Here is a 12,978-nt window from a genome sequence, read left to right as displayed (position 1 = left end):
CCGAGGAGCTGATGCCTGCTTCATACGACACAGCCGACGGTGCGCGAGCTTTGCTCTGACCAGAACATGAATGAGATGAGCTCTGAATGAATTTGAACAGAACTGGTGACAGAACTCACACGTCTATTTACAGCTATTGGAAGTATATTGCAACCCACGAAATTTAAGGAACTAAAGCAACCGTATGAAGTTATGGATGATAGAGGGACTATATAAATATTATCTTTTTGACTTTTTTTGAAACGTGGGTTCACCCCAGCATCGGTTTCAGAGTGACCTACTTGTTGATTTACTATTTAATCGACTGAGTATTTTTTTTAATAACCCATCACAATGTTCCAGCACAATAAGAAGTGCTTCACCATTGAATCTCTCGTTGGTAAAGACTCCAATTCCTCAAGTGCCGCCGCGGATGAGCCCATCAGACCCACTGCTCTGAGGTTTACTGAATCCATCCATCCTTCTCCCTTTGGGAGCTGCTTCCAGAACTCAGGCAGGACACTGTACAGCAGCAGCCCAGAGATGATGTTCACAGATCCGGCCACTCACTCCAGCAACTCCGGCCTGTCTCTGCGGCACCTCCAGATCCCCACACAGCCCTTCTTCAGCCCTCACCAGAGGGACACCTTGAACTTCTACCCGTGGGTGCTGAGGAACAGATATCTGGGACATCGATTCCAAGGTAAGGAGGAGACTGAGGATCTGTGCTCAGTTATGCTGCCGGCGAGGATGCAGAGAAAATATCGAAACACTGAAGTGAAAGCGTGAGGTAGTCGAGCTGTTCAAAGGCTTGTATTGATTTCAGTGTTTTATTTAAATAGCCTATTATTGTAAAAAATATTGTAGGCCTACTTAGTGATGCGCACGGGACAAGTCATAAATACCTCAACATTTTCCTTTATTACCTAACATCGTCCTGATTATTATTATTATTATTTATCGATTTTATCGAAAAAAAAAAATCAAAATCATGAGAAAAAATTATGCCGTGCAATAGAGTTTTCTGTTATTTAAAAAAAGAAGACTAAATTGTTTGAAGCGCAATTTTTTTTACCTCGGTAGCCTATCCAATAAACACGAATTGCAAAATAATAATTGTTAAATTTCGAAAGATCGCTGTTTATTTTGATCACATATTTAGGCTATATTTTAGAAGAAGGGAACGGTCGATTCAAATCGTTTTTGTTCTGTTTGTTTGAAATATTCTCAGTCCTCAATGAACAATATTATCATAGCCTATAAATAGCCTAAATAATTAATTAAGCTATTAAAACATCGCAGTTTGTAAGTATAATTTTAAGTAGGCTATAAACTGATAATACAGATAATTGTACTGCCTCTTGTTAATTGGGTTTTTACTTCAACTTAGATCAGCCTTTTAGAATTATATTTGTTAAAAATGTTAACATTTAATCTAATCATTTAAACATCTAATCTAATTGTATATGTGCAATTTAACGAAGGACCCACATTATCTTACTGCTACTTGAACTATTTTGTAAATATTTGTTTATCTATCTTCTTAAAGATGCACTGTATTTCTACATATTTAACGAAGGACCCACATTATCTTACTGCTACTTGAACTATTTTGTAAATATTTGTTTATCTTCTTAAAGATGCACTGTATTTCTACATCGTCTTTTAAAACGTAGGATATAGGTACATAAACTAATTATAATAATTACATTATTTCGGGGGATAAAAATGAATTGCTAGTTCATGTGGAAATTCGTATGAGGTCAGTCTGCTTCATGCAGCTATATTATGTCTGGTTATTATAACGCTCATAAACATTTACAGCTCTTAAAATGACCATAATAAAATGCAAACATTTATAATACTGTTATGGGTATATGTTTGCTATTTTAAGCAATTCATCGGAAAAGGACTTGATGGGTTTATTAGGTGACTGTATTTATATATACCAACAAAAAAAAAATCTGCCTTGAAATGTTTGTTCAATTAAGAGCTTTATTTTAATTTGATTTAAAATTGTGTAAATGTATCACCATCTCAGTGAGATTATTGTTTGAGATGAGATTGTTTCTTCAAACTTCTTTAAAAATGCATTATTATTATTATTACTATTAAAAATCAAATTGTAGTATGATAATCCTGTTTGCAGGGTCCTTTAAAAAAGTGTAACCGATACTGAAAGGTCCTGTTTACCAGGCAATTTGTTAAAGCAGCTATCAGTAGCTCGGGCCGGTCTTGGAGGGGTGTTATGGGAAGCCCAGCTACATTTGTTGTGAGGGTCCTGAGCTGCTTCAGTCCTCGAGGGCATTGCTCAGGTAATTGGTGGAAGTCAGAGGTTGTTGTCACTATTACTCAGATCCGGGGGTTCAGATAGAGCCTCTTTGTTTACACACAGAGCCGATCCACTCACTGATGGTGTCCAATAACCTAGAAAACCACTGTTTAGACCAGACTAAATGCAGCCGTGGGGATTGGGTGGGAAAGGATCGCCGATCGAGGAGAGTGTCAGCCCTAATGTGTCCATGGGTTTTAACTCTACTACTTCCTGAATGGGAAAGAGATGTGTCCATGTCCTCGGATCCGTCATGCGGGACAAGGTAAACAGGATCTCAGAGCGGCCTGCTGTTGTACATGAGCAGGGGTTGGTGTTATGGGAAGGTTTCACAGACTGTGACAGTGCCACACTGATGCACTTTTCTGAGATTTGTGTGCGATCAGGTTACAGTACAAATCTTCCGGAAGGATAAACACCGTCATCAGCAGACTCTTTAACGCTGTTGATTTTCATTTTTTGAGGCTTCATTCCAAAGCGTAGTGTAGTAAAATAATGTAACAATTTAATACTATGTGCTAATATAATAGCAGTTAAGAAATATACACTATATATAATTATATAATAATAGTAATAGTTATTTTATTGTTTTTCTAATTTCTTGAAAACATTTTTATTCTAAATAAAAATCAAATATAATTTGATAGTCCTGTTATCAGAGTCCTTCGAAAAGTGTAATCAAACTATATATACGTACATGAGCAGGGGTTGGTGTTATGGGAAGGTTTCACAGACTGTGACAGTGCCACACTGATGCACTTTTCTGAGATTTGTGTGCGATCAGGTTACAGTACAAATCTTCCGGAAGGATAAACACCGTCATCAGCAGACTCTTTAACGCTGTTGATTTTCATTTTTTGAGGCTTCATTCCAAAGCGTAGTGTAGTAAAATAATGTAACAATTTAATACTATGTGCTAATATAATAGCAGTTAAGAAATATACACTATATATAATTATATAATAATAGTAATAGTTATTTTATTGTTTTTCTAATTTCTTGAAAACATTTTTATTCTAAATAAAAATCAAATATAATTTGATAGTCCTGTTATCAGAGTCCTTCGAAAAGTGTAATCAAACTATATATACGTGTGTGTGTGTGTGTGTGTGTAGACATATATAGACGTATAAACAACGTCATCAGCAGTAGGCAATTTTTATGAATTAATTTTTACGTGTTATACATATCATAATATCATTTGAAATCATTTTCTTGGACATTTTGAAAAATAGAAAAAAAAAGGATTATTTTGAGACGAGTTTATTAAAATGTTTGGTTTCATGCCAAAGCATAATGTAATTAATGTAACAATGTAATAATAATGTGATCATATAGTAGTAATAATAACAACAGATAATATCAGTTAAATCATATATACACATACATGTAACACACACACACACACACATATATGACGTAATGTTTATTCAGTAATTTTATTGGAGGAATATAAACAGTGTAATCAGCAGACTTTTAGTGCTGTTGACTGTCAAAGCATAATTCCAAAGCATAATGTAATAAAATAATGTAACAATATAATGATAATATTTTATATATATATATATGTGATTTGTGTGTGTGTTTTATTTCATCAAGTCTGAAAAACTGGAGGGAGGCAGCGTCACAGGGAACACATTCTGTAGGAGAGACCAAAGGGTCCGGTCTCTTTCTTTCCCACTATAGGCCACCCTTCTCCCTGCCTCTAATGAGAACAGCACTGACAAGACCAAGCTTGTTTGTGCCAAGGGAATGGTAGTAAAGCTGATCTGGGTGCCATCTGGTTCCCTTTTCCTCATGTTGGGGGCTTTCTTGCCGTGGATAGGCCAGTGTGTGTTTGAGTCCAAAGCCCCGGAGGGTCTCCCAGCTCTTCAGGAGGCTTGAGTCTCAGTCAGTGTTCTGGCCTGCCAGTCTGATCCACCACCTCTCTCGAGAGACGCCGAGGTGATGCCACACATGCTGATGATGCCAGACCGAGAGCGCTGAGCGCACACAAAAACACCAATCACTTTGATTCGAAAGTTTCAAAAAGTTGCCACTAACACTGAGGTCGGTTTTGGTTGGTTGGCGCTCACCGCACCTTAAGGAAGGTTTAAGGAGGGCTTTTCAACACCTTCAAACCGCCGAGAACTCATTATTTACATTCTTGCACCCGGCTCCCCTCATTTTTGCACGGAGATGTCTCCATTGTTTTTGCCTGTGGTGTTCAAAGCGTTTTCAGCACGCCAGCTGAAAGCAGTCGTCAATGACAGTGCAGTGACAGAAAATATGCACCTTTTAGTAAAATTGAAGTAAAGGTCGTACATTATTAGGACCTTTGGGAAGTCTCTGTTAGTGAAGGCTTGCATCGTAGACCGATACAAACTAGTCATTTTGTGCATGGAAACAAACACCCTAAATGTTGCAACTGGCCAAAAATGTGTTTTTTTTGTCCGTATTGGGATGTGTGTAGACGACGTATTATTAAGCAGGCAACACAAGTTGCTGTGTTTGAGGCTGAGAGTTGAAGTTGCTTCTCCTCTGAAAGGAGTCAGTTCAAAGCTATTGTGTGCAGATAAAGGGTTGGTTTTGGAGTTTTTAAAGAGACTTAAAGTCTGAACAGCCTCATGCTAATCTGCTTTTCATCGTCTGGTGATGCCATTAGTAAGCTTTTGTGCTCAGAACTGGTCCATCATTGTGCTTTCTTTGATGATGAGTGTTAAAATCGAATGGCTTCTGTGTAAACTTAACTCTTATGGCTAACCATTTGGATTTGGGTTAAATTAGTTTGCCTAAATTTGTGGCTAGAGGATTTAGTTGCTCTTTGGAATTGTGAAAGTTTTTCTGGATGACTGAATATATTTAATAACTTCCATTTGATATGTTAATATGCTTTCAGCAAATGCAGTTGACCGCCTTCGTGGCCTACCAACCATCATCTTTCTGAAGATTCTTTCAAGCATAGCTCTCCAAACACTAATGTAAATTACACATCCATTTGTTTATGAAAAATGGTTTTCTCTCTTTGTGTGTTTGCGATAGACGGCATACGGATTCTGCCCTCCAGATGTTGTCTGGGGTCGAGCAAAGATCATGTTTGCCCTGAAACTGACGGAGACTAAATTTTTACCATTCCCTATTGTTGAATATAATCAGACCAAATGTAAGGGATTCAGATTTGCTTAACTGACAATTAAGATATTCATCACAATGGTTTTACATCTTTTCAACCATGGATGTCTATTTATATTTTAGCAGCAATATTTCAAAGCCTTGCATTTGTATGAAAATCAGGATAATGCCATATGATGAGGGCTCATGAGTCATTAAAGACTCGTCTCTGAATGCACGGAGACGTTGGGTTGGTATGAATGATGCGGTGGGAACACACTTTACATCAGCCGTGTCTGGAACTAACCTGGAATTATTCAAATCGACTCATGTGGCTCAATTAAGACATGCAATCCTGCGCTTAATGTCTGCATTGCTGTGCCTATGTAAAGCACTTATTAAAAGCATAAAGAGCCTTTGGATAATGCATCTGCTAAATGAAGAAATGTCATAGGACAGATACTTTATTATTCTAAATAACTCTAAAAGAATTTTGTGAATGCACATGTAATGCCATGCACATATGGAATGAAATAAAAATCGGTTACATTTCAAAAGCAATGCAATAACATCATGATGTCAACAGAAGGTTACTAAAAATGTAACACTGAAATTTGAATGAAAATGTATTTATACATTTAAGTCACAATTTAAATTCTTAAAAGTTTATGAATGTGTTGAAAAAACGTAATAAATTAAAATCAAATAAAATTGCCCACTTTCTAATTAACACATATTCTATTTTTTTTTTTAGTTTGTTGTTAGATTTTTAAAAGATTTTTTATTTAGTTATTTAAAATCCCACCATAAAATTGTCCACTTCCTAATTAGCATGTTCTCTTAATTTCTCTGTTTTGGTTTTTACTTATTCATTTAAAATCCGCTATAAAATGTCCACTTCCTAATTAGCATGTACTCTTAATTTCTCTATTTTTTTAGTATTCTTTTTTATTTTAAAGAAAGTTTTAGATTTTTATTTAAAATCCTGCTATAAAATTGTTCTCTTCCTAATTAACATGTATTCTTTATTTCTGTATTTTTCATTTTTTAAAGAAAGTTACAATTTAAAACCACGCTAATGATCCACTTCCTAATTAACATGCACTCTTTATTTCTCTATTATTTTTTATTTTTAAAGAAAGTTCTAGATCTTTATTTATTTAAAATTGTGCACTTCCTAATTAACATGTTTTCTTTATTTTTGAAAGAAAGTAAAACATTTTTTAATTTAAAACCACACTAATGAGCCACTTCCTAATTAACATGTACTCTTTACTTCTTACTATGACTAATGCTCTCACAGTCTGTTTTCAGATTTTTCTTTAAACAAAGTTTTAGATTATTTATTTATTTAAAATGCAACTACAAAATTGTCAACTTCCTAATTAATATGTACTCTTTATATAATTGCTTCTTGTCTCCAGGTGACGACAGTAGCCCGGAAAACCTGCTGCTACACGGACCCTTCTCTCGCAAGCCCAAGCGCATCCGCACGGCCTTCTCCCCCTCGCAGCTGCTCCGGCTGGAACGTGCCTTTGAGAAGAACCATTACGTGGTGGGAGCCGAGCGGAAACAGTTAGCCAATGGGCTGTGCCTGACAGAGACGCAGGTAAGCAGGCAGAGGCATCAGGGTCGATCCCTCCGGCGCACACGGCTGCATTCCACCACACACACACACACACACACGACATGAACGCACGTTTACTCTAGTTTCCTCACAGGATGGAAGTAATTCATCATTCATTGCCTTGGGATAGGCCATACAAATTCCAAAGCATGTATACAACATGCAGTAATTGGTTATTCTCCCAATCGTCTGTACATACATTCACATACATGCTTGTGTAAGATTGCTAGGCTTGAGCAATACCTGTTGTGACATACGGAGGGGTCCAAAATTCTGAGGCACCTTTGAAAACCTGGGATTTAAAATCTGAACCTGGAAATAAATAAAAAATATTTAAATGTAATAATTACATTTAATAATATATTAAATGTTATGACATAAAATAATAAATATGTCAGATTCTGCACTGCTGGTTTTAGACAACTTTTGGACACCTGCTGTGAAACTTTTAAATCAAAACGTATAATTAATTAAAATGTAACATTTTCTTAAAGAGAGAGAGAGAGAGAGTGCATGTTAATTAGGAAGTGCACAATTTTATAGTGGGATTTTGAATAAATTAAGAAAAATCTACAACTTTCTTTAAAGAAATCTAACAACAACAAAAAAACTCTAAAAAATAGAGAAATTATTTTGGACACGTATTGTTTTTTCTATTTTCCGATACGTTTTTCAAATGTTAATTTTTAATTAAATGTTTACTTCCATGCTGATGATATCATTTTGAATATTTTTATTTAAAAATGCAAACCATTTACACGAGTGAACTTTTAATCGTTTAAATGAGTTATTTTGTATTTATAACTACTTTTGGATGTTTTTTTAAATACTGTTTTATCCGTTTTCTGCTAAATTTTTAAATACATTTTTTTTATTTATAATTAAAATGTTGAATGCTAATGCTTCATTCAAATTTTCATGCTCACAATCTGCAATTATTTTTTATTACATTATAAAAATGAAAAGCATTTTCACTAGTGGTTTCAGACTTTTAGGCCATCTTTGAAGTTATTTTGTTTTGTATACTTTTGTTTTGGATGTTACAGTGTTTTTCTCTGATATGTTTTTAAATGAAAAATGTTCAAATTTTTGTGCTGATATTCACCTTTATTTCAAATTTTTTAAGCTGATAATATAATTTATAATAAATTGTTTTTAATTATAAAAATGCTAAACAGAAGCATTTTCACTAGTGGTTTAAGACTATGAATCTTTTAAATGAGTTATTCTGTTTTTACATTTTTGTCTTTATTTCGAATGCTTTTTAACATACTATTTTATCAGTATCAAACTCACATAGTAGATACGTTTTCACATATCGTGCAGTAGAGATTGTAAAATGAAATATGATTTCCTCACCAGATTGAGAGATTACGTCAATCATATTTCAAATAAGTAGCAGGCATAAGCATGTTTTTAAATATGGCATAATAGTGTGTTGGGAACGTATTTTTAATAGCAAACACAGTACTGGGAAGATTGGCTTCCCACCATTTAAAAAAAAAAAATTATTAAAAAAAAAAAGTATATTTCTAAGTAATTGTTTTAAGCTGATATATTAAAGTGGCCTATCTTTCTCATTCTTGTTAAGGTGAAAGTCTGGTTCCAGAACAGAAGGACTAAACACAAGCGACAGAAGCTGGAGGAAGAGTCACCGGACTCGCCGCAGAAGAGGAAAGGCACTCAGCATGTGAGCCGCTGGAGGGTGGCCACTCAGCAGGGCAGCCCTGAGGACATCGACGTCATTTCAGAAGACTGATATCATACATCTGCGCTATCCTGGGTAATAAACATCAGTCATGCTGACGGATCCCTGCCGCAAAAAAGCAAGACATTCTTCAGACTTTGTCATGAATTGAACTTGGCTTGTAAACTAAGTAACTGAGTCACAGCCGTCCGCTGCTGACTTCTGATCCCGCACAACAGAAGAAAGGACGATGACAGCAGCCGAACTACTCACAAAGACTGGAAGACTTCTGTATGCAAAACACATGGACCTCTTCATTTTGGATCACATTCCATTTTTGTGTGTTTTTTTTTTTTTGTAAGGTTTCACTTCTCTTTTGCTCCTTTATTATCAGTCAGAACATTTCCATCATAAAGTAGTATATTGGATGGCAAAGGTAATAAAACCACCTTAATGCATAGATTGATAAATGTTTTGTAGTGTTAGAAATTCAATGGCCACAGTCTAACAACAATAGGTCGATCCAGTGTGAGAATGAAATATCACTCGTAGACAGTGTTGGGGAAAGTTACTTTTAAAAGTAATGCATTACAATTTTGCGTTACTCCATGAAAAAAGTAACTAATTATGATACTTAGTTACTTTTTATGGAAGGTAATGCATTATGTTACTTTTGCGTTACTTTTTAAATCTGGACAGGGCTTGCTTGTTTGTTTTTCAAATTAAAAAGTTCTATTTTTGGCAAATATAAAAAAGCCTTTTCACAGCAAAAGTGAAATGAATAAGCCTCAGGCTGAAGGGAAAGTACACTTACGTCCGTACAGTAGAATGCAGAAGAAGACATTTCAACACACCTCAGCAATAAACAAAGACACAAATGTCGTCTAGAGTAATTTGTGCTTTATTAGTACGGTTGAACTGGATCATCGAAGGTCAGAAGCAAAGGCATTGGTTAATAGAATGGGATTAAATACATAAAGGATATTTGTGTTGTTTAACATTTAATTATTGCACGTTCGCGTCATATTCTGAGTTGCATTATTTTTATTCATTTTGAGGAATACTGAATCTGTTTTTTTTTGTGAGTGAGATGAATGAATGCATATTTATTTTAGAACTACAGGAACATCTTCTGATTTCTCTCAACATGGGGACAGGAGAGCTGTCAGTCAATAAATTGAAAAAAAAAGTAACTTGCGTTACTTATTTGAAAAAGTAAGTCAGATATTCTTTTGTAAATTAAAAAGTATTGCGTTACTTTACTAGTTACTTGAAAAAAGTCATCTGATTACATAACTCGCGTTACTTGTAATGCGCCCCAACACTGCTCATAGATGTACTTCTAAGAAATGTTGTGATACTTTACAACTGGATGTTTGTATTTGACAAAGTGTCATTATTTTACAAACTAGGCCAATTTAAAGAGGTGAAATACCCTCCCATTCAGATATTGAGTCTTTCTAGAAAATCACTAGTGCAGTTTCACATTTGAAATGGTTTTATTTATTCCTTCTCTATGCATCTGAGCTCCAAACCCAAAATGTTATTTTGTGTTTTACATCTGGGTTAAAGCTTATGGAAGATTTGACATGTATTGTGTGAGAATTACTTTCGTAATTACCACGATGGCTCTTGAACTGACGTCAAATATCAGTGAACTAGAGAAGCTTAGAAAGTGCTTGCATTTCTTTCTTCACTCAATTAAAAACACAAAAACACAAAATATTCTCAGTCTAACCTCCAAGACCCAGAATGGTTTGTAGCACTTCATAGCAGATTTCTTTAAGGTGAAAAGCACTGTAATCCCATCTGTTTGTCTTCATTGTTCAGCCAATTTTTGTTATGCGTTTGTTTGACTTTTTTTTTCCTGCAGGCTGTTAGATAATAAAACTTTAACTTAATGACTGTTTGGAAATTATTTATCCTTTGTTCCATTATTATTACCACTGTTAAGTTATATTGAATGGATATTATTAGTGCATGAGCCTTATTTAGCAGTGATTTATTTATTGATGTCTTAAATAGAAGATGCTTTTCCTGAGCAACCACAAAAAGCAGACGGGTTTCATTAATCAGAAATGATTTTAATAATAGTGTACTTACATGCTCACAAAACATATAAGTGCTTGAAAGTGAACACAAACATCTCCACCTTTGGATTTCCATGTGCATTTGACTGTTCACTTATGTACCTCATCTGCTTGCTCATTTAAAAAAATGATATGTACATACATATTTATATTTCATTCAGCTGGAAATGCATCCATGTGTTTTTTTTTTTACAACTTCCAAAAAATAGATATATTTAAAAAATATTGCTGAAATAAAGCATTGCTGAAACTTTGGCCTTTGTGTTTAATTCTCTTTCCTGTTAATTTTGAAAGCAAAATTAGTCATTGAGTGCAATTATTAAAACAATACATTTGAGAAATAAATATGCAGCAGGTATATTTTATGAATTTGCATCACGTCCATTAATTTTTTTATAAATTTTATAATTCATACACTGTAAAAAAATGATTTTTCTAAATAAAACAGATTTATTTGACATTTTACAACAACTACAAAAATACTATTTAAATTTGAATACTTCAAAATTTCACGTACTGTATAATTCATTGTGTTATTTTGTAATTCTTTGTGAAATCTACTAGCAATTTCTGAGTGAAAACTCTTTCTATGATAAATAAATATAAATAAAAAAAAATAAAATAAAAAAAAATCTATAAATATAAAAATAAAATGTAAATAACATTACATAATAATAAACAAATGAATCAAAACTATTATACATTTCATTCATAACAATAGTTGAAAACTGATTTTTCAAAGCTGTGAATAAAACAAATATTACTGGAGTATATTTTACAAGATAATACTATTTCAGTTTTTCTACTTCAAAATTTCACATTTAATTCAGTGCGATACTTGCTGTTTCTTTGTAACTGTTTGTGAAATTAAATCAGTGAAAACTGATTCTACATTAAAAAAAAATTTCAGTGTGAATTGATAGTTATTTAATGAATAATGGTCCTGTTAAAACTATTGATTTCAATACGATTTCTTTATAAGTTGGTGTTTTAAGTAAATGATCACTGGGTAAAAACAAACAAACAAAAAAACACTTATCTACTTGTTTATCTATCTAACAGTGCCTCATTTGCCTCGTTTGTGGCTGTATCAACTCCAGCTGAGCAATTACCATGTGTTTAGAGGGTGAGAACATACAGTACCTCAGCGAGGCTATAAACAGTGTCACTGTTCAACGCTGTATGCGTTTTAATTACGAGTATTCATAAAACTATCTGATAACTGCGCAAATGATTAAACTAAACAACATGCTGCTATTAGTCTATGGGTTGTCATGATTATAAGATCCGATGGAAAACAAAAACCCAATGGGTGGTTTATTACTTTTCCAAAGCGGAATCATTTGGAATATGACGGAGAAAAGGCGTTATAAAAATGCTGTACATCCTTGTGTCTAGATGCAAGGATAACAGTTTGGTATGTGGGTGGGTAAGCTGGAATTGGGGATGTTTGGACTTCAGAAGGAGGAAGTACACTTGAGTCTATTGTGCAATAAATCCAAATAGGGAGGGCCTTCGCTTCTGCCTATGGGACAATGTCATACAAATGCATGATTTATGAACCGCTACTCAGTCGGACTTCAGTAAGCTATATTTGTGATGAAACGTCTAATCAAACAGTTTTTCTGATATCCGCGAAAATGGCCATGAAATGTGTTTACTCTCCCCAAACATTTTTTGGTGGTGGGGGGGGTTGTGAGTGCTGCATGTGATGATACTATGACAAGAAGCAGTGTGATTTACAACACAAATGATATGATAATTGCAGGCTGGCAACTTTCAGGAGCTAGTTAGCCAGTTTTATGGACTGGAAGAGCTTGTTTCCTCTGCTGCCACCTGTTTGGTCTGCACCGATTGGCTGCGGGGCACTTGAGAAAAGCAGCCACTCAATTATATGGTCCTGCCAGTCAAGTCTAGAAGAGTAATTGATTAATTACGCTAATTAATGCACAATGACTGTTGCTGATCCAAAATCCATGAACTAAACCGAGCATGCTCATCAGCGGTTAAATCGATCTTTCGAAAGTAAATTGCTTCTGACTTTGTGCTTTCGCAACAATATTTTGATTGGCGAGGCTTTTTTGTGTACCCAAAACAGTCAGTGAGAGTTTTCTGTTTGGATTACAAATATTTAAATTATTGCAGACATGCCGCTTTGCTTCTTTGAAAACGT

General features: G+C 34.5%; 1 protein-coding gene across 1 annotated transcript; it reads left to right on the top strand.

Moving 5' to 3' along the window:
- Nucleotides 1–9,227, top strand: LOC107563604 (homeobox protein EMX1-like). The gene is made up of 3 exons (XM_016248508.1): nucleotides 1–682; nucleotides 6,826–7,010; nucleotides 8,620–9,227. Exons 1-3 carry the CDS (start codon nucleotides 334–336, stop codon nucleotides 8,785–8,787), a joined length of 702 nt encoding a protein of 233 aa, XP_016103994.1. The 5' UTR covers nucleotides 1–333; the 3' UTR covers nucleotides 8,788–9,227.
- The last annotated feature ends 3,751 nt before the right edge of the window (nucleotides 9,228–12,978 follow it).

The sequence above is a fragment of the Sinocyclocheilus grahami genome, unplaced genomic scaffold (genome assembly GCF_001515645.1).
Source record: "Sinocyclocheilus grahami isolate Dianchi unplaced genomic scaffold, SAMN03320097.WGS_v1.1 scaffold880.1, whole genome shotgun sequence".
Classification (NCBI taxonomy): Eukaryota; Metazoa; Chordata; class Actinopteri; order Cypriniformes; family Cyprinidae; genus Sinocyclocheilus; species Sinocyclocheilus grahami.
This window is presented reverse-complemented; position numbering and strand designations above follow the sequence as displayed.

Excerpts from the sequence above, each read along its gene's own strand:
- LOC107563604 (XM_016248508.1), top strand. The coding sequence starts at position 334 with ATGTTCCAGCACAATAAGAAGTGCTTCACCATTGAATCTCTCGTTGGT. Across the intron at positions 683-6,825 it reads TCTGGGACATCGATTCCAAG|GTGACGACAGTAGCCCGGAA; the intron begins GTAAGGAGGAGA and ends TCTTGTCTCCAG. Across the intron at positions 7,011-8,619 it reads TGTGCCTGACAGAGACGCAG|GTGAAAGTCTGGTTCCAGAA; the intron begins GTAAGCAGGCAG and ends ATTCTTGTTAAG.